The following is a 26,918-nucleotide window of genomic DNA, read 5'->3' as shown; positions in this document are numbered from 1 at the left end:
TATAACAATTACAGTTTTCAGATTCAGTATTACAAAAAAAAATATCATTGTTAATAATTTTCACCTTTTCATTCTAACTGTTTACAAGAATTTTCTTGAATTTTTGGTGTATACATCCTGACGAGACATTCTAATATTTACAGCCTCCCAAATCCTTTACAGTACCTATCATTCATCAGTAGTCCTTTCAGTACTCTTAGCATTGCACTGTAACTAGTAAATGAACCCAGTCTGCTCAGTATCTTTGATTTATACATTCAGAGGAGACACAATACCAAAATCCACTTGCAGCAAGCAATGCATACTAGTGCCCATTCCAGTGGTCTCACCTTGCATTAAAGTCCCTTGAAGAATGCATATATTACTTCTTTTTTCTTGTTCTTTTTTATCCAGTGTATTTGGTATAAGCATATTACCAGATACGGGCAATCCTGCAACCACAACACGTTTCAGATCCCATTAGGGCACAGAAAGTGCACCAATACCCTTTTAAAAACCCTATTCTTTGTGGTCTAACGCCTTGAAGAACCTCCTTGTTTCCGTTACTATCCAGTGCCTTTCACGTATATATCTCAGCATAAAGAGACATTTCTAGTGTCATTATGGTTTTGAAAGTCTGCTATATTATACTAAACAGGTGTTAGGGTGATCTTGAAAGTCCTAGATACTAGAACTGTGGAGGAGAGGAACTTGTACACACACGCACTCATAACTAAGAACATACCATAATAGGTGATGATAAAGCCAGATCATCACTTCCCCTTTAGAACTGTACATGCCTGAGACTAGGCTACTATAGTTCAAAACATTTATGGGCAGGTGACTGGCCCACGCCCCTGGCAGTTCCATGTCTTGATCGGAAAATCTTCATTGACTTTTATGTGAGTCAGATCGATGTATGCACCCCTCAGTTTTCACCCTAGCTGGTGCCTTAGATGCTCGACCACCAAGCAGCTTAGAACGTATGATACATCTTATAAACCTGTCTATGGACTGAATGACCAATACCAATATGACAGCCTCATTACTGGAACTGAAACTGCGGAGGTGGAAGCTAATCCCCAGCTTCTGAGAGTCATTTGTTAAACCCATGACGATAGTAAGGCGTATTTGGCTTTTCCATCTCAATGTTGAACGTGCTCTGAAAAATGGTGTACAGGCTGACCACATCTAATGCTTATAACTGTTGAATAAATGATTGTCAGACATCGGGAACTGACTTACTGTTAAACCTATGATGGGAATGAGGTATATTTGGCTTCTGTACCTCACTGCTGAATGTACAGATGATGTTCATAAATGGCATACATCTTCACACTCAGTGTTATGGCTGTCAAATCTCATCGTATGTCGTGTTGAATATTGGGTGATTTAAGTTTCTTGATTTTAAGGTGTACTGAATGCGAACACACCTCGTTACTAAGTTGAAATAATGACTGATACAGTAAGAAATGACTCCCATACACTAAATCACATTTGAACAGTTGCAAACATCTCTGAGACAACCACACACAGTTCATCAACATTAATAAAAACTGTGATAAGTGTTTTAAAAGGACACATGCTTCCATATTAAGAGGTTTTCAGAAATTTCACTTTCAGATAAATTGCAGAACAACAGAGAAATTACTGACATTATAACACTGACTTCACTGATCAAGAGCGTGGAGAGGCTTGGCACACAGTTCACTCAGTTTCCAGCAGCACATATCAACTTCATTACACTACCTGTCTATTTCACTGTATTTTTCTTGTCACCATACGAATTCATTTATCTTAGAGGACATGTAGCGAATGGGTTAGAAGTTGTTTGCATTAACTCTTTGACTCTGATCCAGTTATACTTTCAATACTATCTTGTTGCTGCAAATAATTTCAATTCAGTTTCGAAAAGACATCGGTGAAATGGCTGAAATTAGTAACCAGGTAATAACACAGTGTATTTGATCCACAAAATGAGGAGAGACGAGCGTACGAGTATCCTTCCATGTGCAAAAAATCGCTCGTAAGGACATAAAAATTTTGGTAACAGCAAGAATAATATACACAGTACGTCACCATGTGGATAGGGTTAAGGGGAAGTGACTGGCCTGTACTCCTGGTGGAACGATACTAATCTGGCTGTAAAATGTATAGCCCCCACTTGTCGATTCAAACCTCATGACTCACACAAACTGGTGCCCTTAACCCACTAGACCACCAGGCAGCTTGTAGTGAAGGTGTTAAGCAGTGAACGGGGATGAGAGGTCTTGGTGGTGGTGAGGAAACGACACCCACAAGGCCCAAGTCTGACCCAAACTGTTGCCTCTCCCCAGTAGGCAACTTTTTCATTAAGAGGTGTCATTCTACCAGTCCACACTCACAGGTTCACTCCCGGAGGCCACCACAAGCTCAGGAACAAGAGACTGTAAAAATAAAAATATATATCAGCGGTGTTAGTTGCAGTAGTAAAATATAAAGTCAAATTTCAACAGCAAGAGCCTCATCAGGTGGTTGCGACCATCATCCACTCACATGATGTAGTGCTGTCTACTTCTTCTCTCACCTTTATCATTCTTTTTCAATGTCTTCCCTCCTGTCTTCCTATTTCTCTCATCTTTCCTGTCGCTTTTTATTACTCGTCTTCCTTTTTCAGGTGCTTTACATTGAGTGATAAGCCTAATGGTTCCCTGTAAGCCAGGAAACCTTTTACAACTCTGGGTGGTAACCATAAAACCAATCCATACGTGTTCCCTACGTGTTAGCAAGTGGTTTGACGGAGAATTAGTACCCATCACCGTAAAACAATTAACTCAGAGATAAACGGCCACCCCTTACGGGATTATGGGGCTTGGTTATAGATAGATAGATAGAAAAGCCTCGCAATAAGTCACTGTTTTTTGCTCTCTCTCTCTCTCTCTCTCTCTCTCTCTCTCTCTCTCTCTCTCTCTCTCTCTCTCTCTCTCTCTCTTTCTGTTGGAGAGAACAGTCTTGTGGGCTTCCAGTCTTTGGTTCCTTCTACCTTGCTTGAAAAAATTTGAATAGTCTCTTCTGAGTAAAATCACTTTCATACAGAACGATAATAATGCAGAAACTCCTCTCGTAGTGAAGGGTTGAGGAAAGACCTTTTAAAATGAAGGGAAAAATCTCTGTCTGAAACTGTAAGTGTTGGAAATAACTAAACCAGCATTGTGGTATTCTTGGTTATTAAATCATTATAGTGAAGAGGTTAGAGTGAACGAATTTTCTAACTGGAGGAGCTGGCTAAAGCATTCATTAACCCATTCACAACGAGAGAGCTTTTCTAAGTTTGGTAGTCTAGTAGTAGCCTAATGAAACAATGGTCCTAGAAGTGGAGGGGTTAAAATGAGTGTGATGGCAGTGAAGGGATTAGTGTGTGAGAAGCAGTAGAGGGGTTAAAATATGCGTGGGAAGCATTAAGTGTGTGTGTAATTCACCGGGTCGGTCATGATCACTTGATGGTCGTGATCGTCAGCTTTTACCCTCCCGGAAGGGAGCTGAGAGCTCATATAGTCCGATCTAAGGGCAAGGCTGTGACCTTCACACACGCACACACCCGTCCCCTTGCTCAAGGGGGACAGTAACCACCCACCTTGTCAGTGAAACTTTTTCGCAACCTGAGCGAGGCGCGAACTCTCGTCCACCAGTTGGCAAGCGAGAGCGTTACCACTGCACCAGCGAGCGGTGTGTGTGTGTGTGTGTGTGTGTGTGTGTGTGTGTGTGTGTGTGTGTGTGTGTGTGTGTGTGTGTGTGTGTGTGTGTGTGTGTGTGTGTGTGTGTGTGTGTGTGTGTGTGTGTGTGTGTGTGTGTGTGTGTGTGTGTGTGTGTGTGTGTGTGTGTGTGTGTGTGTGTGTGTGTGTGTGTGTGTAAGCCCCAAACAGCCTTACTGTGTGCGTACATAAGGCAGCAGCTACGACTTGAAGGGTGAGGTTCCCATAGGCTCGGTCCGGTGCTGGCTGTGGGGGCAGAGTGAGAGAGATTAGTGAGGATTAGAGGTCGTAAGAAGGTCAATTGAGGAAGCTCCCCAACACCTCTTCCTAAGCGATTTATTTTGCCTATTGCTCCTTACTGCTCTCTCCTCTTTCAATTAAATCATTCAAATACCACCATACTCTACATAAATAACTGTCAGCTGATGTTAACCAGCCGTCTTCAAAAATAAATCGCTAAGGAAGAGTTGTTAGGGAGCTTCCTTAACTGACGAGAATATGGACCTAGGATTCAAGCAAAAACCTATCTGTTTATTTATAGTCAGGCGCCAAGAACAAATCGCCTTCATGTAGCCCTGTCCTTCGCAGTTAAGCTTCCCTCCCTCCACTCCACTTAGCATTCACTCACATTCCTCACCACACTGTTCCTCCACCTTGTCTTTGCTCTCTCTCTCTCTCTCTCTCTCTCTCTCTCTCTCTCTCTCTCTCTCTCTCCCAGTGCTCCACAAGGGGTTTTAAGTAATGTTTTTCGCTTTCAGTAAAATTCCAGCCATTATCAAACACTGAACTCTTCACTGCGAACGATTATTATTTAAGTATTGGCCTATCATAAACAGTCATTCGTTGCTTCTGTTACACTATTTTTCTAACCTGGCCCAGATTTTCGTCCTTTTGCAGCTTATTCTACGTAGTTCAGAGGCAGAATAAGACAATCATACAGTCCTACTTCATTTCCACGGCATGCATTCGTGACTTGCATCAAACTCCAGTGTAAATCGATTGTTACAGTTCAGCATTCAAGATGGAGAGAGAACAGTTTTAGGCCGAGTGAAAGTAAGACCAGTACAGTATTATATTTAAATGTTTCGGTCTTTCAGTCTTTCGGTCACATAATGTAACTAAGAATTCTGATGCAAGTTTAGCTCCTACCATCCACTCACCTGATGCTGCCTCCAGGTGACTCTACAGGGACAAGATAAGCAGTTCTTTGCAGCCCAGAAAATCATTTACTGCACTGATTACTTCCTCTCCACCCCATCAAAATGTCACACCCTTGGTCTCCCCCTTCCTCTCCCCCACTCACCTTTTTCACATATACTTTCCTGGTCAGTCTCTCACGCTCCATTCTCTCCACACGGCCGAATTATCTCAAGGTACTTTTAATTCTTCCCATGATATCCACACCAACACCAAACGTTACTTCCCCTTCCATCTTACTCTCACACACTCTCGTAGTCAATTTCTCGTTCTCCAGTTTCTCCACATGACCGAACCATCTCAAACTGTACCTCTAACGCTTCCCATCACATCCACATCAACACCAACGCTACTTCTCTTCCTTATTTGTCTGTCCATCTCACCTCATTCCATTTATCTCACTGCTAAAGGGATGTATTAGAGGCATCATGGAAAATAATAATGCGGTTAAATAAATTCTAACTTCTAACAACTATGTGCCAAAACCTCTTAAGCCCGAGGACTGATTCTATATTTCAGTCTTGCTGTCTCGAGAGATTTCTATACAGCCTGGGATAGACTGAAATTAAGGGGTTAGACACAGCCTTAAGGGGAGAGTCAAGGGTCAGTATTCTCGTCGGTTGAGGAAGCTCCCTAACATCTTTTCCTAAGCGATTTGTTTTGCTTATTACACAATGCTATCCTCTTCTGTGTTACAAAAATCCTTCCAATATTACCATACTCTGCATAGGTAACGTACAAAAGGATATTAACTAGTCATATCTCAAAATAAATCACTAAGGAAATGGTGTTAGCGAGCCCCCTTAACCGATGGGAATACTAGCCAAAATGGTACTGGAGAGGGACGCCTTCACGTGGTGGTATCGATATAAACGAGCTGCTCCGTTGCCCGGTTATACAAACGTCCTTCAACTGCTTTCCAAATCCCCCCTAAGAGGAGAATGGTGGACTGCAGAAGGACAACCTAAGCCTGAAGTCCACCGGGTTCACGTTTTAGTCTGGGACAACAAGAACAACACCAACAGAAAGAATAAAGCAAACAAGACGTAAAGAAAGGCCGCAGCACAAGGCACAGTATTTCAAAATTCATCGCTCAGTCTTCCAAAACAGTACAACAAGGAGAGAACTACAATATTCTTTGTGTTCACTGTTTTTCGCTTTTTTCCCCTGCCTGTACCTTACTCTGGCTTTTCTGTCCTGGTTGCTGGATTAAAAAACAGAAAAGAAAAAATCTGATCCTTTTCCCACCGATTTGTGCACTCGACAGTGGCAAAAGTCCTACCATCATTTCTAGCAGCTGTGTGTGTGTGTGTGTGTGTGTGTGTGTGTGTGTGTGTGTGTGTGTGTGTGTGTGTGTGTGTGTGTGTTTTGCAGTAATGTCTAGCATGATTTTTCAGACAACAGCCACACAATTCTCTTTGGATTTTGGTATACTTACGATCATGAACTATTTTTATTGCAGTGTATATGTACAGAGAGAGAGAGAGAGAAAGAGAGAGAGAGAGAGAGAGAGAGAGAAAGAGAGAGTCTTTATATATATATATATATATATGAATTTCCCTCACCTGTTGCACCAAAGACTCTCGGTAAATCTGTTGAAAAAAAAAATAGGGCAACGGTTAGCACAATAATAATAATAATAATAATAATAATATTATTAAATGGAACACGGTAAATGGTCCAAGGACGATTTTGATAAAGAAAAATTTCACAAAGCCATTGCTTTCTAGAAACCGAGTCACAAACCGACCTTGAGGTTAAGGTCACTGATCTTTGATCTTGGTCAGGTCACCTTACATCATCACAGTCCACAAAATTTGGTGGCTCTAACTTTAGTCATTCATGGATTATTAAGTGACATCCGGAACATCCGGAAATGTCCCAGTTGTTGACCCCAGGCGAGATGTGAGTGTGTGTGTGTTTGTCATCCTAGGTCACCACAGTATAAGTCCACAAAGTTTCGTGGCTCTAGATTTAATCCTTCATTAAAAATTAGGTGACAACTGGAATATCCGGGAAAGTTCCAGTTTTTGACCCCAGGTGAGGTCCAGGTCACTGATCTTTTGCATGTCACCTTAGGTCGTCGTAGTCTACAAGTCCTCCGAGTTTGGTGGCTCTAGCTTCCTTTTCATGGAAAATTAGGTGACATCTGGAATATCCGGAAAAGTCCCAAACTTTGACCCCAGGCGATCTCAGAGAATAATCAACCAGTTAGAATAAACTCCTTTCCACACTCCGTCCGCCTTAAGGCTGTACTGCAGTAAAATTTCAGCTTCCAAGCTTAAGTGGTTCTTGAGATAACGTACCTAACTCACTTTTCTGTGCTCTGGATGTTATTTGGAGATATGGTTGAGACGGATTGCCACCATATTTAACCAAATGAAGCAGACAGCTCTCCGACTAAGTTGACCAAGTTTGAAGGCTCTAGGTCAAACAGCTTTGAAATATCGCAGTTTTAAAGTTTATACTACTACTACTACTAATAATAATAATAATAATAATAGCAAAAGTTCCGACAGGGATGTGGGAAGTTTCAACAAGAAATTGTATCAAATATTAGTTACTAATCTCTTCTTTCCTTTTCAGGCGGCTTTACATAGAGTGACAACCCTAATGGTTTTCTGTAAACCAGGAAACCATTTACATCACTGGGTGGTAACCAAATAACCAACCCACACGTGTTCCCTACAATATGTCAACAGGTGGGTTGGCGCAGTGTTAGTGCCCCTCACCATAAAACCACAACCTCAGAGACAAAAGGCCACCCCTTACGGGATTATTGTGTCTGGACATAGATAGATAGATGACGAATGAAAATATGGCCTAAGCTTATCCTCTCTCTCTCTCTCTCTCTCTCTCTCTCTCTCTCTCTCTCTCTCTCTCTCTCTCTCTTACCGAACAGCTCTTTAGCCGCGGAGTTCTGTGAGGCATTGGACCATCTCGCTGGCGGCTCCGTTGTGGTAGTTGTGGTAGTTGTGGTGGTGGTTGTAGTGGTGATGATTGGTAGGTCTGTCAGGAGAGAGATGGGATGATTAGATTGGTTCTGGTAGTTGTGGTAGGTCTAGTTACGGTGCTTGTAGCTGTTGTGGTGGTTGTGGTGGTAGCTGTGGTGACTCCGGCAGTTATCTGTGGTAGTTGTGGTGGTCTGATAGTTGTTGTAGGTGTAGTGGTTGCATTGGCTGTGGTAGTTGTAGTTGTCGTCATGGTTGTTGTTGTTGTGGTAGCTGTGGTGGCTGTGTTAAGTATGGTGGTTGTGGTAGTTGTGGCAATTTTGCTGGTAATGATAGTGGCAATATTTGTGGTAGTTGTAGCTGTGGTAGTAGTGGTAGTTTTGGTAGTTGCGGTGGTGGTGTTAAGACTCTTGGTAGTGGTGGTGATGTGGTAGTTGTGGTGGTGTGGTAGTTGTAGTGGTGTGGAAGTTGTGGTAGTTGTGGTGGTATGGTAGTTGTGGTAGATGTGGTGGCGTGGTAGTTGGTGTGGTAGTTGTGGTGGTTGTTGTGGTGCAGCAGTTGTGGTAGTTGTGGTGGTAGTTATGGTTATGGTAGATGTGTGAAGGGAAGAGAATGGTGATTAGACAGTGGTAGGTAACATGAAGGAATTGCATCAAGCGTCCTCGGGCTGAAGACATGGATTAAAAAAAAAAAAAAAAAAAAATCAGTTCCATCCACCCATCAACTCTCCAAGAAAAACATCATGAAAATTGAGAGGAATGACCAGCAGGAAAATTTTCATGATAGGGAAAAAATCAATAAGAAATGGTGAATGCGTATAATTTTCCCTATTATTCTGAGTGTAGTGTTGTGGTGATTGTGGTAGTTGTGGTGGTTGTTAGTTGTTGTGGTGGTGGTTGTGGTGGTTGCTGTGGTTGTGGTGGTTTTTTAAAAATACGTGTTAATGCAATCTATTCTCCCTGCGTTTAGGCGATTTTCCTCAGTTCAAAATCTCCTGTGCCCGTATTCTCGTCGGGTCAAGTAGCTCCTTAACACTGTTTCCTCAGCGATTTATTCCGCTTATTACACCTTGCCGTCCTCCTCTGTTTTGCGTAAATCCTAACTATATCACCATACGCTGCATACATAACGTACAAAAGGATTTTAACCAGCCATATCCAAAAATAAATCGCTAAGGGTGAAGTGTTGTGAGCCTACTTACCCGAAGAGAATATGGGCCCTGGTATTAAAAGGGTTGATGGGCGTTGTAGCTAAACCTCTATAGTTTGTTAATTCTATAACTTGCCGAATACAATCGTCTGGAGAAAGCAAGAAAGAAAAAAATCGTCTTGACATTCAAGGGATCTGCATACACGGTTCATATCATTGTTGCTGTTTGGGTTTTGGTGTGGAGAAAAATGCAGTATAAGTTAGTGCTATTATATATATACAGATAGATAGATAGATAGATAGATAGATAGATACTGTATATTACATAGATAGATAGATAGATATCAACCACTACTGGTACCATGTTCATCTGGGGATTAGAACTACATATATATTATGAACTACATGTATTATCGAGAAAGGTCAGCATCGGTCAAGAGATAAAAAAAAATCATGGAAACCAACTTTTAAAAATAAAGATGGCTGCCGGTACAATTTCCTGCATGCATGCACCGGTAAACCTTTCACATTTGTTTATTTTAAATCATCTGTTTCACCCGTTAGAGAGCTCAGTAAAGTAGTAATGATCAAAACTAACATGAATTAATGTACGATGGACTATATTAAAAGCGTAAAGTATGTGTATATTCCTGTAGAGATAAGGTATGGATTTGTAGTCCTGTATCATATAGGTGGAGTCGAAGCTGCTGTACTCTTGACTCTAACTAACCAAAACCAAACAACCCTACATTATGCTAACCCAACCTACCTAAACCCACGCAGACCTAACTTAAACGAAACTTCAGGCAGCGCCCCTTCACCACGCACCATTCAATAATTCCGTTTATCACACCTAAATCCGAACCCCAACGTTCATCTCTCCGCCTCTCTCACTCACCCCAACTTTATGGCCTCACCCTGACAATGCTTTTCTGTTTAATTCTATTGGCTTCACCGCAGAATCCTCGCATTGAATCCAGGCATAATCTCGCCGGTAGTAAATTTGCGATGTTTGGGGGAGGGAGGGGGGAGTGTTCGGTTTTGCGATATTTCAGAAAACGGAGGTAAATTTGTGATGTTTGGGGGATGCTCGGTTCTGCGATATATATATGGAGGTAAATTTGTGATGTGTGGCGGTGTTCGGTTTTCCAGCATGCCAAAGTATGGGGGTAAAATTACAGTGTTGTAGGGTAGTGTTTGGTTTTGTCTTATTTCGAATTATGGAGGAAAATTTGCGATTTTGTGTGTGTGTGTGTGTGTGTGTGTGTGTGTGTGTGTGTGTGTGTGTGAGTTCAGTTTTTCGATTTTTCAGATAATGAGTCAAATTTGCAATGTTCTAATTTCATTTTACGATGTCTAATGGACATTAATCTGTCTTGATGTGTGTGTGTGTGTGTGTGTGTGTGTGTGTGTGTGTGTGTGTGTGTGTGTGTGTGTGTGTGTGTGTATTTTCAGTGTACCGGATAAGCGAGTTTTTACCTTCTGCAATGTGACGGATACTGTATGCAAAATTGTGATGCTGTGATTTCCTTTTTGCGATGTTCCACACAATCACTGCAAATCTACAGTGTTGTGGTGGTCCTTTTTGCGATGTGCCAAATGATGCAAATAAATCTGAAATGTGCCGCATAATGGAAAGGCTCTCTCTCTCTCTCTCTCTCTCTCTCTCTCTCTCTCTCTCTCTCTCTCTCTCTCTCTCTCTCTCTCTTCTAATCACGGTACTTTCTTATCTTCTTTCCCCCTGCTCACCTCACCCTCTCTTTCTCACTCATCAAATTAACTGGTACACACGTTCGCTCTGTGCCTATGTATACCTATAGATGGTCCAAGTCGGGCAGAATGTGCTGTATCTCCCCAACAAACAACTATTCCAAATATGAGAGTCATAATTCGTCCAAAAAGACAGCCTGATTGTTTGGCTTTTCTGCATCGCCATTTTTCAGTTCCCATAAACATGAAAATATAAAACTGGAGGGGGGAGTTTTTTTTTTTAATTTTATTGCTCTAACTGGTGCTAGAGAGGGACGCCTTCACGTGGTGGCAACGATATAAATGAGCTGCTCCTCTGCCTGGTTTACTTATATCTTTTAGTTCCTTTCCTGCGGCTAAGGGGAGGATTGTGAACTGCAAGAGAATGGTAACTCTTGCTTGAAGTCTCCTGGGTTCTCATTTCGGATGAACCTAGGGCAACAAAAACAATTTTGCCATATTTTTGAGGAGTACTGGTTGTGTTGTGCCTTTATGGTGTGTGTGTGTGTGTGTGTGTGTGTGTGAGAGAGAGAGAGAGAAAGAGAGAGAGAGAGAGAGACAGACAGACAGACAGATAGAGACAGAGACAGACAGACAGACAGACAGAGGGGAAGAAAATAGTCTGAGATGTTTGCATATTTACAAAGAAAAAGTTTGTGTGTGTGTGTGTGTGTGTGTGTGTGTGTGTGTGTGTGTGTGTGTGTGTGTGTGTGTGTGTGTGTATTTTCGTTCGTTAGTGTACTATAGTCGCGGCGCACGACTCTGAGGTTGTTATTATCGTGCCCTGGCAACCTACCATTCAAAAGTGCGTATGATTTCGTGTATAATATGAGACGCATATGATTCTTGTATAATATGTTCGTGTATAATGATATTCGTGTATAATATATTCGTGCATAATAATATGATTCGTGTATAATATGATACGAAATCGGACTCTCTTTTGAATGGCAGGTTACCAGGGTACGATAATGACAACCTCAGAGTCGTGCGCCGCGACTATAGTGTGTATAGTTTTACTCCTTCGTTTGTTCAACTGAATACCCAATTTCGCTGTCCTTTCTCCGCCTTCTCTCTCTCTCTCTCTCTCTCTCTCTCTCTCTCTCTCTCTCTCTCTCTCTCTCTCTCTCTCTCTCTCTCTCAACATCATCATTCCCTCTCCTATTCTCCCCTCCAGTCATTTTAACGCCTATTCTACCCTATGTCTCTTCCCCTGTCCATCTTTTCCCCAAATCCGTCCATTAGTTCCAGAGCACTTTTCTGTCCATCCGTCCGTCTTGCCTACCTTGAAGGGGATGTCTGAAGCCCATGCAAGGGTCATTTAATTTAGCTGGTAAAAGGTAGAGTAGGGAGGGACAGGGTAGGGTAGCATAGGGTAAGGAAGGGACGAGTAGGGTTCGGAAATTTGGAGTTGGGTATGGTGGGTTTGGGCAGGGTAGGGGAGGGGAGGTCAGGGCTTGGGGTGGAAGGGTAGGTCAGGGCTTGGGGTGGGAGCGTAGGTCAGGGCTTGGGGTGGAAGGGTAGTTCAGTGCTTGCGGTGGGAGGGTAGTTTAGGGCTTGGGGTGGGAGGGTAGTTTAGGGCTTGGGGTGGGAGGGTCGGGTAGGGCAGGGTTGGGTAGTGTCAGCTAGCGTACGGTGGGGTCGGGCTGGGCAGGGTAAAGTGAGACAGGATAGAGTTGGGTGGGGTAGGGTATGACAGGACTGTGTAGGGTAGGGTTGGGTAGAGTAGTGCAGGATAAGGTAGGGTTGCACTTGGTTAATTGGCACAGGGTGGTGTTGGGTTGGGTAGAGTAGGATAGCAGTTGCTCGCAGCAGCAGCAGTAATAGTAGTAGTAGTAGTGGTAGTGGTAGTGGTAGTAGCAGTAGTAGTAGTGGTGGTGGTGGTGGTGGTGGAGGTGGTGGCAATATTAGCAAAAGTATTAACTGTAGCAGTAACAAAAATAAAAATAACGAAGTAAAAATAAAATGCAAAGAGTATGTTCTGCATCGCCTCACCACGTCATTAATCGGCGGAATACCCAGAGGCATTTTTAGTTTTTATTATAGCTTTCATCATTCTGCGGAAAGCGCCTTAGGTCTGGATTATCGAGGGCTTGTGGCGGCTCCCAGCACCTCTCCGTTACTAGCGCACTAACGCATATGGTACAGTGATATTCTCTCGTTGGCTGTTTATACATACAACACACTATTCTTTTTTCTTTTATGGTATATTCTACGGCGCATTTCTGTCGCCTCTCCTACTTCTTTTCTCTCTTATATCCATGCATTTTGAGACTTAGCCTGGTAAAATCGAAGCAAAGGACACCGATTTGAGGGGAAACGTGAAGCCATCGGTATCAGTTGATTGGCATCCATTAGGCAAGATTGTTAAAAGCCCTATTCTCGTCGGCAAAGGCAACTTCCTAACACCTCTTTCCAAGCGATTTATTTTGCGTGTTACTCCATACTGTCCTCTTCTGTGCCATTTAAATCATTCAAATACCACCATACTCAGCATAAATAACACTAACTGGTATTAGCCACCCGGATCTAAAAATAAATCTCTAAGGAAGAGATGCTAGGGAGTTTCCTTCACCGACGAGCGTACCGATCAAAATCCTTAGAGAGAGAGAGAGAGAGAGAGAGAGAGAGAGAGAGAGAGAGAGAGAGGAGAAACGACAGGATGATGTTGCTGACTACATCAGTACTGGTCAGTTTTCATTTCTGCTTTTGCAGAAGACAATGATATTAATCAAATGTGGAGAGAGGTAAAAGAAGTTTTGCATGAGAGTGCTAAGGTTACTATTAAGAAAAAGGGAAAAGCGAGAAGGAAAAAGTGGATGTCAGATGAAACATGGAATGTAATTCAGAAAAGGAAAGAGGCTAAGTTAAGAAGTGAAGAACAACATGTTGATGGCCAGGTAGTTGAAGTACTTAGAGCAAAGTACTGGAGTTTACATTCTGAAGTAAAAAGACTCGTTAGACGTGATAAGAGGAGACTATATGATGAAAATGCAACAGAGACAGAAATTAAATTAAGTAAAAATGACGGTCAGAGCACAAGAGCAGCGTATCAGGCCATAAAGGAGTTAACTGGGACTGAAAAGAGAAGGAAGGAAATACCTGTAAGAGAGAGAAATGGTAATTTGATGACTAAAGATTTGGATATAAAAGGAAGATGGAAAGAGCACTTTGAATCTGTTCTAAATAGACCAATCCCAGCTGAAGAGGACATTTTGCCAGCCGAGAGAGATTTGCAGATAGAAACAGGGGATATAATATTGGAAGAGGTAGCAAAATCTATAAAGGAGTTAAAGAATTTTAAGGCTCCAGGTGAGGATGGAATATTCCCTGAAATGCTTAAGGTGGAAAATGAGGAGTTGATGAATGCGCTTTTGAAACTTTTTAATGTGGTTTGGGATAATGGTGGAATTCCAGAAGAGTGGAAAAATGGAGTAATTATAAAAATACCAAAAAAGGGAGATTTAAGTGTGTGTGGCAATTGAAGGGGGATAACTTTGACACCTGTAGTTGCAAAAGTCTTTTTCAAAATCTTGTTGAACAGAATAGAGCCAGTAATTGATAAAATTTTAAGAGAAGAACAAGCGGGATTTAGAAAGGGTCGAGGTTGTAATGATCAGATTTTTATTGTAAGGCATCTAATGCAACAAGCTAATGAGATGAAAATGCCACTTAACATGTGTTTTGTGGATTTTGAAAAGGCGTTTGATAGTGTTTCACGTGGAGCTATGTTGAAAATTATGAGATTCTATGGTATACCAGAAAAGTTTGTAAATATTATTAGAAGCCTGCATGAAGGTACTTTTTGTAAGGTAATGGTGGGTGGTTCTTTGAGTGATCCATTTCAAGTTAAGTCAGGAGTGATTCAAGGAGGAGTTCTTTCGCCATTGTTGTTTGTTTTGGTTATGGATTATGTTATGAAAAAGGTTGTAAGGAGAACAGGTGCAGGAATTAACTGGAAAGAAAATAAGAAGCTGATGGATTTGGACTATGCTGATGATAGTGTACTGATTTGCGGAAGTATTTACGAGATGCAGAGGGTGCTCGATTGTCTGGTGGAGGAAGGAGAAAAAGTGGGATTGGTAATAAATTGTGGAAAGACTGAAATTTTTAATATGAACATGGAGAACCAAATCGATTGTGTAATTGGGAATAATGTGGTGAAGAATGTAGAAAACTTTAAATATCTGGGAACGATTGTATCATCTAATGGATCATTAAACAATGAAATTGAGGAGAGGATTAGACAGGCTTGGCGAGCTGTTGGAATGTTGAAATCTGTTTGGAATAATAATATGCTTTCGGTACATACTAAAGTGAAAATTTACAAGTCCATGGTTAGACCAATTTTAATTTACGGGCATGAGTCATGGTACAGTACAATTGCAACAGATCAGAAAGTATTAGGATTTGAGAATAAAATACTGAGAAGGATTCTTGGGGTAAAGTGGCAAGACAGAGTTACAAATGAAAGAGTAAGGGATATTACGAGAGTGGAACCAGTTAATGAATATGTGAGACTGTCTCGCTGGAAGTGGCTGGGGCACATATACAGAAAAGAAGGTTGTTTAATACAGGATGTGCCAGAGTGGTTTGCTAGAGGAAGAAGAGGTAGAGGTAGGCCGAGGGAAACCTGGTTGAGGACAATGAAAAAAGAAGCAGGAGAGGAGTGTTGGTGGGACCTGAAGGAGATGGCAAGAGACAAATATTGGTGGAGAGAGTTCATTGAGGCCCTATGCATCCCATGGGGTGCCACAGGAAATAATTGATTGATTGATTGATATTTCTTTAGTAATTCATTTATTTATTTATCTATTTATTTATTTATTATTTTTACACTTTGATAGTTTTTTTTTTTTTTTTTTGGTATTGTTTCCTTGTTTCTGTGGCTGGAACAATTCATATGGGGTTCCCCGCAGGACTAGACCTTCTCATCAGAGGGAGGGTGATAGTCGAATAATCCCTTCCCCATGATGGTGAAGCACGTACAAATGAGTTCGAATGATGTCGAAGTTAGGACTGAAGGATGCCGAGGTTAGGAGTGAAGGATGCCAAGGTTAAGACTGAAGGATGATAGGGTTAGAAGTCAAGGATGCCAAGGTTAGGAATCAATGATGCTAAGGTTAAGACTCAAGAATGCCAAGGATAGGACCGAAGGATGCCAAGGATAATAAAGGTACGTGCCAAGGACAGGACCGAAGGATGCCAAGGATAGGACCGGAGACTGCTAAGGTTAGGACTGGTCTACACCGAGATTGAGTGAGAAGGATGTTAAAGTTAGGACTGAAGGATGTAGTTATCTGTCAGTTTTTTTATGTTTATATCATTAATGCAGTATCTTAATCAGCTTCATATGTGAGTTAGATTATATTCATGCTCTTGGTATTCGATAAATTTGCTAGGATTTTAATTTGCCTTCGTCTTCAAGTTTCATTAGTGACAGATCTGGCTCACTTTTTATCTGTTTTTCACATTGTCAATCTAAATTTTTGAAAACTTTGCTCTCATTTTCCCAGTTTCCATTTATATATTATTTTCATTATAAAATGGAGCAATTTGTTTGGATAATTTCTCAACTCTCAATCATTCCAAAATTTTATTAAATCCTTCAATATTGTAACTTTTTTCTCCCTCCTTATTTCTTAATACACGCAAACGCATTTATTCAGCGCTGGAGATCTTTTTCTTTTTTTCCCTCGGTGTGTAGAGTTGAATTTAACCTGTAAGACAAATGGACTTTCAGAAGCTGAATTAAATCATATGGAGATGACGGATAAAACACACACACACACGCAGAGTATCACAGTGTCCCATCCCTGGAATAATAATGATGATAATAATAATAATAATAATAATAATAATAATCTATCTATCTATCTATAGCCCGACGCCCTAATCCCGCAAAGGGTGGCCGCAGACAAAACGCCTCCAAGTCACTCTGTCACCCACCATTTGACTCCCCTCCCCCAACTCACCCCCCCTCCCTCATATACCTCTCAACTCCATCCCTCCACCTCATCCTCGGTCTACCCCTCCCTCTCCCTCCCTTCACCTCACCTACATACACCCTCTTAGTCAGTCTTTCATTCTCCATTCTCTCCACATGTCCAAACCACCTCAGTGTATTTCTCCTAATCTTTTCAACCACATCCACATCTACCCCACAACGTTCCTTCACTTCTTCATTCGTCAACCTGTCCCTCCACGTCACTCCACATGCTCCTCTCAAGTAACTCATTTCCACTGCTCTCACTCTTGACTTGTTTCCCTCTTGCAAGGTCCACGCCTCGCTTCCATACGTCAGGGTAGGGATCACAATAATAATAATAATAAGTAATATTAATAATAATAATAATAATAATAATAATAATAATAAATAATAATAATAAGAATAATAATAATAACAACAAATCCTTTCCAATCAGCAAATCTTACACCATAACTTTATTTTCCCTTTTAATTTTATACTCATGTTATTGTTCACTAGTTCTTCTGTTATTTGTCCTGTTCTTGCTCTTCATAAAGTCTGCGTCTGATGTTTTTGCCAATAATTCAGTTCCTGTGAAGCCTATCTTACCAAGGAAATTGAATGCTGTGTAGCCAATGAGCTGTGTGTAATATCCTCCTTGCTTCCTTCCATTCTTCTTTGATGCAACCCCCCCCCCTCTCTCTCTCTCTCTCTCTCTCTCTCTCTCTCTCTCTCTCTCTCTCTCTCCAAAATTCTTCCAGCTTTCCTCCATTATCTCCATTCCCTATCTCCTATCTTTATCTCTCCTTCCTTCATCATCTCTCTATGTCTCCATAATATCTTTGTCTTCTCTCCATTCCCTTTATTAAAGTATATGGTATCGATGGCAGTGTGCCCAGGTAAATTTACGTTGATTTTGCGAGATGTTAGCAGAGTCCTCAAAAAGGTAAGAGGAAGTTAGAGGCAGAGTACAAGAGTGCACCATCTTGAGTCCTGTTCTGTCTAGGTGATATTGGTGAACTTTTGTTATGTCAAATTCCCCTTTTCCTGACGACACAAAATCTAATAATACAACAGATGCTTCTTTACAGCAGGTATATAATTCAGAGAGTTCTTAATAAACTGACTCACTGGGCTCATAAATGGGATATGGAGTCTGATAGTGGTAATGCAGATGTTTATCGTTGGCCTTAAAAAAAAAAAAAAAAAAAAAAAAAAAAAAAACTAATCTACGCCAGAAAAATGATTATGAAATAAAGAAACAAATAATTTTAAACCAAGGAAACAGCGTATTGAGGCTGCTAAGAAAGCCCCTTCCCCCAAGAGAACTCACGGATAAAGAATTTAATATAAATCCGGTAATATGAACCTTTATCCTATATAATTGTTTTGTTTTGCATGTACAGTATATATATATATATATATATATATATATATATATATATATATATATATATATATATATATATATATATATATATATATATATATGTGTGTGTGTGAGAAAGTACCGACGAGTAACAAAAGTGATATACATTGCGAAATAAACAACACGAGGAACTTCAAACAGAAGTGCATCCGTTTAATATAAGTAAGTGAAGTATATACAGTAAGTAAACACAGTTTTCAGGGGTCATGATGGTATGACAAGTGATCCATACCGATACTCCACAGTGGACCGACTGACTTATGCAAGAGGTAATGGCTACATAATTACGGACATACGTTGTCATTTACATGAATAATATATATATATATATATATATATATATATATATATATATATATATATATATATATATATATATATATATATATATATATTTTTAGTGGAGTTGTAAGCATAATGAACAGTCTAAATTACCCTGCAGTGTCGTGGAATGTGATATGATGCTAACATATATATGAAAACATATGGATAAATATTTGGTTTTAATCCCCAGCTGAAAGTGCTTTTTCTTGAACGATACATTTCTAAATGTGTGTGTGTGTGTGTGTGTGTGTGTGTGTGTGTGTGTGTGTGTGTGTGTGTGTGTGTGTGTGTGTGTGTGTGTGTGTGTGTGTGTTTTCAATACATGGAGGTCAGAATTACCGAATAGCATTGTTATGTACCTAATTTTGATCTCTTGCTATTTTCCCTTACCGGGTAATAGAGTACAGCATTATGTTTTCCATTCCCCCCTTTCAGTTATTTTTCATGACAGTTTTTCTGTGTTGCCCATCTCACTTTCTCTTGTCGCATTAGGCTGTAGTCACTGGTTTGATGGTAAGAACCTTCCCTTTTCTATCCTTATTCGCAGAGGAAATTATAATCATGGCCCACCCCATAACAGCCTCGAGAGGTTCTATTAGTCTGTTGCTGTTTGCTTTCGTTTGTAAATTACTGAAATGTTTCCTTCTACACTACATACCTGGATTGAATGACTTGGTATCTGCCGTGACGTAGGATGTACCGGGTAGGGTAACACGACACCCTATGATGGTACCGAGAGGAGTGTCTGCCCACACTATCAGCCCCCACACCCCCGCGCCCCACACGCCACCCGCCACACGACGATCACTGCGTCCCCTCACCCTCACCTCCTGCCTGGGTAAAGCCACAATAATTAAAACCCTGGAAAAAGGTGCAAGATACTGAAGCCTGTTGACTCTTGAAGGAAAACTGCTGCCTCTCCCAATCAAATGCTGAGCTGTTGTGGGGTATGAATGGGAAAATGTTAGTTATGAAGAAAATCGTATCAAGGCAATGATGTATGGATGTAGTATTATCTTATTCTGTCATTCATTGCTAAAAGGGGAGGGAAATCTCCGCCATGTATGATCAAACTGATTATATTGTACCTATTTTATATGACAGCGGTCGTGTTGAAAAATGAGTCACGATTACCAGCAGACAAACACACATTGCATTCAGTCTTAAAAAGTCTCTCAGTGGCATAGTAATACTGAACAAAATGTGACTTTAGTAGGAAGTGCAATATATCTGCCTTGTCTTTTGGAATACTAGATATGCAGTGCAAAATATCTAGCATAGTATTGTGGTGTTGCACAAATATGCGATAAAAAAATAAATAAAAAACTGCCAACATTACCAAGACAAGCAGGATGATCTTGACGCACTTACGGTATACTGACATACTTCTGGGTAAACTGTCGTTCTGATTAATGGACATACAGAAACACTGAGTCAGCAAATTTGAGATTATATGGTTTGACGTTTGACCCCAAACCCACTTTCAAAGGCCTTAATATAAAAAATGTGAAAAAGGTGTGTGGGGGTTTTGGCTAAAGGAAAACTGAAATAAGTTTGAAGTGAACTGGTGAAGAAATAAAAGAATGACACCAAGTTGAAAAGTATTTGGCAGAAAGAAGACAAAATAAGTACAAGGAAACTGAGGGAAATATTAAGAGATCTAGCAAATATTATGAATCCATCTGACACCACCTACATTGGTCCCGCGTGGGTGCGAGTGAAAAGGGTGAATTCTGGCCGCGGCGACGACCCCTCCGCCTCGCAGGTGATGTTGACAAGGTGTTCAGACGGTCGCCAGTACCACACCGACACGTTCGTAGGCGGCGCTGTGGGGTATGGTAGCTTTGATTAGGGTTGGTTGGAGTAGGCTGAGTTAAGGGGTGATTAAGGTAGGTTGAGCTATGGTAGATTAGGTTTGGTTAGGACTGGTTAATGTAGGTTGAGTTAGGGCTGTCATGGGTACTGCAGGTGATGGTTGGTTAGGGTTGGTTGGGATGGCATTGGCTAAGGAGGTTAGGAATGGTTAGGTAAGTTAATAATTAGTTACAGTAGGTAGGCTGAGTTATGACTGATTAGATTAGACTAGGTTAGGGTTGGTTACGGCAGGATAATGGTGTTTGTAAAATAGAAAACACAGACAAATAGAGAGGCACAGAGAGATAGAACCATACACATTTATACATAAAAGGCACATAGAAGAGCTATAGCATAATAGATTGGGTTAGGCTGGGTTAGATTAGGGTTAGGTAGGTTAGGCAGCGTTGGGTTAGTTAAGTTAGATTACGGTACAGGGAATTAGATTTGGTTTGATTTCCTTGGTTGGGTTAGGTTTGGATATTTAGGTTACCGTAGTCTACACTTCTTAAAATATTGCTGAACGACTGGTTTGCTGAGGAAATTAAGCTTTATTCTAGGCCAGACTCAATCATTCGATCCAGTGTTTTGCGACGATGCCCATTCAGCCACTTCAGTCTCCACAAGTTGTTACATACAGACTATTTGAACTACAATGGTCAGATAAATATACATGGCCTTCACCGACTCTTATAGTAAATTCACTCCAACCTGACAAAGATTTCCAACGCCTTTCAGCTCGGTTGATGGCCAAGTGTAGTCAGATGTAAGACTCGATCTGACTAATAATCAAGGCCTCGAAATTAAGGTGAATTTTATGTAGCCACTACTTAGGTCGGTATTCTCGTCTGATGAGGATGCTCCCTAACACCTTCTCATGAGTGATTTACTTTGCTTAATACATCTTACTATCCTCTGCTGTGTTGCATATATCCTTCCAAGATCGCCATACTGTGCACATATAACGTACAAAAGGATTTTAACCGGCATATCGAAAATACATCGCCAGGGAAGGTGTCAGGGAGCTTCTTTAACTGACGGCAATCTGGGTCTCAGTATTCAAATTGTGAGTGACCCAGTTCCTTCAGATGAAGACAAACCGACATAGTAGTAGTTGGAATAATGGAAAAATGACGTCCCTTGCCTGAAAAAATTAAAGTCTCTCCCAATAGTGATTTTGCTTCGTGCCTCGCCTCTCCTACCTCCCCCCCTCCCACCTCTCTTCTCCCTTCCTTCCTCTCCCTCCTTCCGTTACACGTCTCTCCCTCCACCTCCTTCCACTCCTTCTCTTCCCCTCTCCCTACCCTCATTCCATTCTTTCTCTTCTCCCTCACTCATCTTTCTATCCTCAGTTCTTCCCCTTGAGTTCTTTCTCTCTCCCTCCTCACCCTCCCTCTTTTTTTTTTTTTAATCCCATTTCCCCTCCTCTCCCTTTTCCACTTCTCTTTCTCCCTTTCAGCTTTCTTTCAGCTCGCCCCTCCCCCCTCCCCCCCCTCTCTCTCTCTCTCTCTCTCTCTCTCTCTCTAACTTCTTTTCAATAGGCAAGATCGATCAGTTTATTCTTCCCTTCTTGCGGTGGCCGCCTGTTTTCCTAAAGCAGTCTATCGGGTACCCTGTCTCACCTAAACGATTTTCAATATTCTTTCTATCCCCTTCAGAGAGAGAGAGAGAGAGAGGGAGGGAGAGAGAGAGGCAAGGGGGAGAAGAGACAGATTTCCAAGATGTTCGTCCCTGAGGATATAAGAACATTGTCATCATCATCATCATCATCATCATGAGAGAGAGAGAGAGAGAGAGAGAGAGAGAGAGAGAGAGAGAATTACGGTGTGTTCAAAGTTCAGTACCATTATCATTCTCATTTGCCAGACTTGCGTTACCAAAGCAATTTATCCATTTTCTTTTGGCCTTCCTCTTTCCTTGTCCAAAAATAGGAAAAAGAAAAAAATATAAGCTATAATTTTTTTTTTATATCTTTGAACCCATTAATCTGATGACTTGTTCTATCTGCTTGTCTATCTAGCTATCTATCTGTGTTTATCTATCTATCTATCTACCTTCCTATTTACCTTCCTATCTACCTATACATCTATCTATACATCTATCTGTCTACCTGCCTACCTGCTTACCTACCTACCTACCTACCTATCTGTCTGTCTCTTTATCTATTTGTTTAGGCTATGTCAATCTATCTATCTATCTGTCTACCTACCTACCTATCTATCTATCTATCTATTTATCTGCATCTGTCCTCCTAGCTACCTATCTATTTATTTATCTATCCATCTACCTGTCTATTAGTCCTGCTATCCCCAGACGATTTCCTTCAGGTCTGGGGTGGCTTTTTGAATGAAGGAATTAGATGCAGCCTTCATTAACCCCTCTAGTAATAAGAAAAATCCCCTGAAATAAATATAATTGGCCGGAAAAAAGCAAAAAAAAAAAAAAAAAAGGCATAATTACTTAATAGGGTTGAAAGGCTTAATTTATATGAGTATTATTAAGAGTATTAGTATAATTAGTATCACTTTTTTTTACAGAAGATGAACAGAGGAAGGAAGGGAAATTAAATAATAAAAAATAAATCCGTACACCAGATTACAGGCATCCTCCATTCACTCTGGGTGATTGTGCCAAAGAAACGTTTGTCACATAAATCATATGAATTTTTTTTTTTCCATATCCTCTTCTCAATCAGTCGAAAAATTAGGAAAGTTATGAAACGTTATAAAATGCCTCATTCCTTTACCTTCCAATAGTTTCCGCACTAAATATATTATCAGAACTTTCACTCAGGATGCTTTCATTTCCTAAACGATTATCTGTGTCTTTTCTATGTTTTTTTCTCTCATAATTGTGAAAAAATTATGCGGAGAAAAATGCTGTTAAATGTTGAACTTGCTCCGTTATGTCATCATTTTAATTCAGTGAAGTTGTGTCACCTAAACGATTTTCAGTATGCCCTAGAAAGAGAGAGAGAGAGAGAGAGAGAGAGAGAGAGAGAGAATAAATACAAATAAAAAGCATATCTGTTTAGGTTACACTTTCTAGTACACGACACAGTATTATTTGTAAGCTTGTTTTTGTCGCCGAAACAATTTTCAGTAATGGCTCAATCCTCCTCCTCATCTGCTACTTCCTCCTCCTCGTCCTCCTCCTCCTCCTTATCTGCTACTTCTTCCTCCTCCTCCTCCTCCTCCTCCTCCTCCTCCTCCTCCTCCTCTTCTTCTTCTTCTTCTTCTTCTTCCTCCTCCTCCTCCTTCTGGCTCAAAAAAAAAAAAGAAAAGGCAAAAACAATGAGGAACTATAATTGTTCAACTTTCTTACTTATAAAACAATCCTGCACATGTGAGGCTCTGCTCCTCCTCGTCTCTGTTTCACCTAAAAATACAGTTAGGGACCTGGTTATAACATCGACCATTGCACGTCGGATTCTTGGAGTAAATTGGAACAAAAAAGAACTGTTTTCTGCCTGCATGATCCTCGTGTGGTTGATAAGTATTGAATTAAGTCTTCTTCGTCACTAAGGTCGCATGTCTGGGGATGATGGAATGGGACGCCTTCATGTGGTGGCACTGATATAACCGGGCGGCCCAGCTACCTGGCCATACAAATGTCTCTTCGTTACTTCTCTGTTCCTGGAGAGGAGAATGGTGGACTGTACAAAAAAAAAAAAAAAAAAAAAAAAAGTCATCTCCAGCCAGCAGTCTACTGGGTTCACGTTTCAGATGAACCTGAGGGCTGCCACAGGAACAATACCAACAGATCTAGGTCCGTCAGTTGACGAGCTTCCATAGCACCTTTTTCATAGGTGTTTATTATTAGATATGACTGGTTAATTTTCTTTTGTAACCTGTTTATGTAAAGTGAGGCGATATTAGAAGGATTTACCTCACACAGAGGAGGGCAATAAGGTGAAATAAGTAAAATAAATCGCTTAGGAAAAGGTGTTAGGGAGCCTCCTATACCAATGAGAATACGGGTCCGGGGGTATTCGAACCAGTGAAGCGAGACTGGTTCGGAACACCGCTCAAATTTACTGGCCAATTAAAACAAAATCCCATTGTGATATTACACGGTATCTAAACACCTGTAAAGAAATATTGACCACAAACATACAGGTGGCAACATATGAACCTGGTACTTTATCAGTGTATAGCAGAAGTCTAGCGTTAGGTACACGTGACAACCTTGATATAATCACATGTTTGTTGGTGGCACTGACATAAATGAAATGTGTCAAATATTAGTTTAAAATGACCAGGTAACTGTGATGTACGAACGTCGGAAATCGTCGCTAGGCCTCCATTTCACGTAGACACCGTACCAGGTTTATGTGTGGCCAACTGTAAATTCGCTCAAAAAAGTATCTAAAGCTTCTCCGCCGTAATATTTTGGTATAGGGGACGAAGCGAGTGAAAATAATCTCCGGTAGCGTTCTGTGGATGTGTATGCCAGCTGTTTTTATCAGTACATCACAGAAGCAACCATCGTCAGGCAAGCAACTTTTCAGTATTTTCTCTATCCACGCCTCTCTCAAAAAATATGAAGTAAAACGGCACACAAAAAGAGCAAAACAATGAAAGAAAGAAAGAAAAATATAGAATGATCTTTTTACATCATACACCGACTGGGACAAAAGTTCGCCTGATATTTCACCTCAGGAACAGACAGACACACAAGTATCATCCCAAAGCTTGACGAATACATAGCAGAAAAAAGAACCAACTAAAACACACACTAGCGGAGATGAAGTTTTTCACTGTATTTTGGAACAGGAAGAGGAAGAGGATTCAGATGATGATGATGATGATGATGATGATGATGAAGTGGATGAAGATATATATTACGACAATGATACTGATGATGACGTGCATGAAGATTATATAGATTACGATAATGATGATGACGATGATGATGATGATGATGATGATGATGATGATCCCAGTAAAAGAGTAATGAACACACACACACACACACACACACACACACACACACACACACACACACACACACACACACACACACACACACACACACACACAGTATACCTTGTTCATTCTCTCTTCAGAAAGTGCCACTGTCGCAAGTGGATTTCTTAAGAGTATTGATCTTAATTCGACTGATTTCAGCAAACTTCAAAGAGAGAGAGAGAGAGAGAGAGAGAGAGAGAGAGAGAGAACAGAAACCCTGATTTTGTTTAACTTTCACCTTTAAAAACTACCATCACTTCAGTAACATATTTATTCCTTTATTAATCGAACTTCTAACATATATCAGTCTTTGCATTATTTTATTACTTTACTAAGCTTGAGGGAGACTAAATGAAAGAGATGAAGAATAATTCGCCTTGAGTAGTATTCGGAAGACTCCTTATCTGAAGTGTATTCGAGCCTCGAGTCGAATTACAACTGTATGGAAACTCGAAGCATAAAATTAAAGAACAGCATCGTACTCATGGGGTTAAGCGAAAGTTATCATCATCATCATCATCATCATCATCATCATCATCATCATCATTATCAAGGGCATCATCATCGTCAACATTATCAGTATCATATTATTCTCGCTAATAAAACTGCTGAGGATATAACTCTGTGTGTGTGTGTGTGTGTGTGTGTGTGTGTGTGTGTGTGTGTGTGTGTGTGTGTGTGAAGTTTTGCGGCGTGAGTTACGGCAGTGTGTGGTGTGGCAGTGAGTAGTGTGGCAGTGTGTGGTGTGGCAATGTGTGGTGTGGCAATGTGTGGTGTGGCAATGTGTGATGTGGCAGTATTTGGTGTGGCAATGTGTGGCGTGGCAGTATATGGTATGACAGTATGTGGTGTGGCAGTGTGTGGTGTGACAGTGTGTGGTGTGGCAGTGTGCGGTGTGGTAGTATTTGGTGTGGCAGTATGTGATGTGGCAGCATGAGATGCGGCAGTGTGTGGTGACTGGTGTGGCAATTTGTGGTGTGGCAGTGTGTGGTGTGGCGGGGTGTAGTGTAGCAGTATGAGCTGTGGTAGTGTGAGATGTGTACCCGCATGAGGTATGGCGGTATGAGAAGTAGTGTGTCATAAGGCAGTGTGTGGCAGAGGAGCATCGGGTATGGCAGTGTATATTGTAGCAGTGTAATAGTTGTGAGATTTTTCGTAATATTTTCCACTACAAATACATTTCCTTTTAACATACTCCAGACTCTTTGACTAACAGACCAACCACAACGGGCATACAAACAGAGAGGCCAGAGCGGAAGGCAGCAGGGGACTTGATGAATGCAAAAAGGAAGCCTATTCATAAGACATTTACGCTTCGTCGAGAGAGAGAGAGAGAGAGAGAGAGAGAGAGAGAGGGGGGGGGAGGGAGGGAAGGAGGGAGGGAGGGAGGGTGGTTTGTTTTCATTATTATATCACCTTCGTCTTTGTCTTCATCATTATCACCACAGTCATCACCTTCGTCATCATCATCATTGTCATAATCATCACTGTCATCATAATTTTCATCATCCTAGCCACCTTCGCCATCATCCTCTCACTATAACATAATAAGACTGTCACCATCATCATCATTATTGTCGTCAAAGATAATATTCAAAATCTACATTATTGCCATTA

At 40.9% G+C, this 26,918-nt stretch overlaps 1 protein-coding gene across 1 annotated transcript in view; it reads right to left on the bottom strand.

Annotated features, from left to right (window-relative positions):
• The window catches only part of LOC145404600 (uncharacterized), a 135,563-nt gene that overhangs the window by 102,299 nt on the left and 6,346 nt on the right, over positions 1-26,918 (bottom strand). The window contains exons 5-7 of the mRNA XM_080276118.1: positions 20,174-20,303; positions 19,136-19,311; positions 7,803-7,916 (exon numbers count right to left, since the gene is read on the bottom strand). Coding sequence (XP_080132244.1) covers positions 7,803-7,916; positions 19,136-19,311; positions 20,174-20,303 — 420 coding nt within the window. The remainder of the gene's footprint in view (positions 1-7,802; positions 7,917-19,135; positions 19,312-20,173; positions 20,304-26,918) is intronic.

Source organism: Coenobita brevimanus, chromosome 64 (genome assembly GCF_032717465.1).
Source record: "Coenobita brevimanus isolate Jiangsu-jjx chromosome 64, ASM3271746v2, whole genome shotgun sequence".
In the NCBI taxonomy this organism is placed as follows: Eukaryota; Metazoa; Arthropoda; class Malacostraca; order Decapoda; family Coenobitidae; genus Coenobita; species Coenobita brevimanus.
Note: the sequence above shows the minus strand (reverse complement) of the source record. Positions and strands in the feature narration are given on the sequence as shown.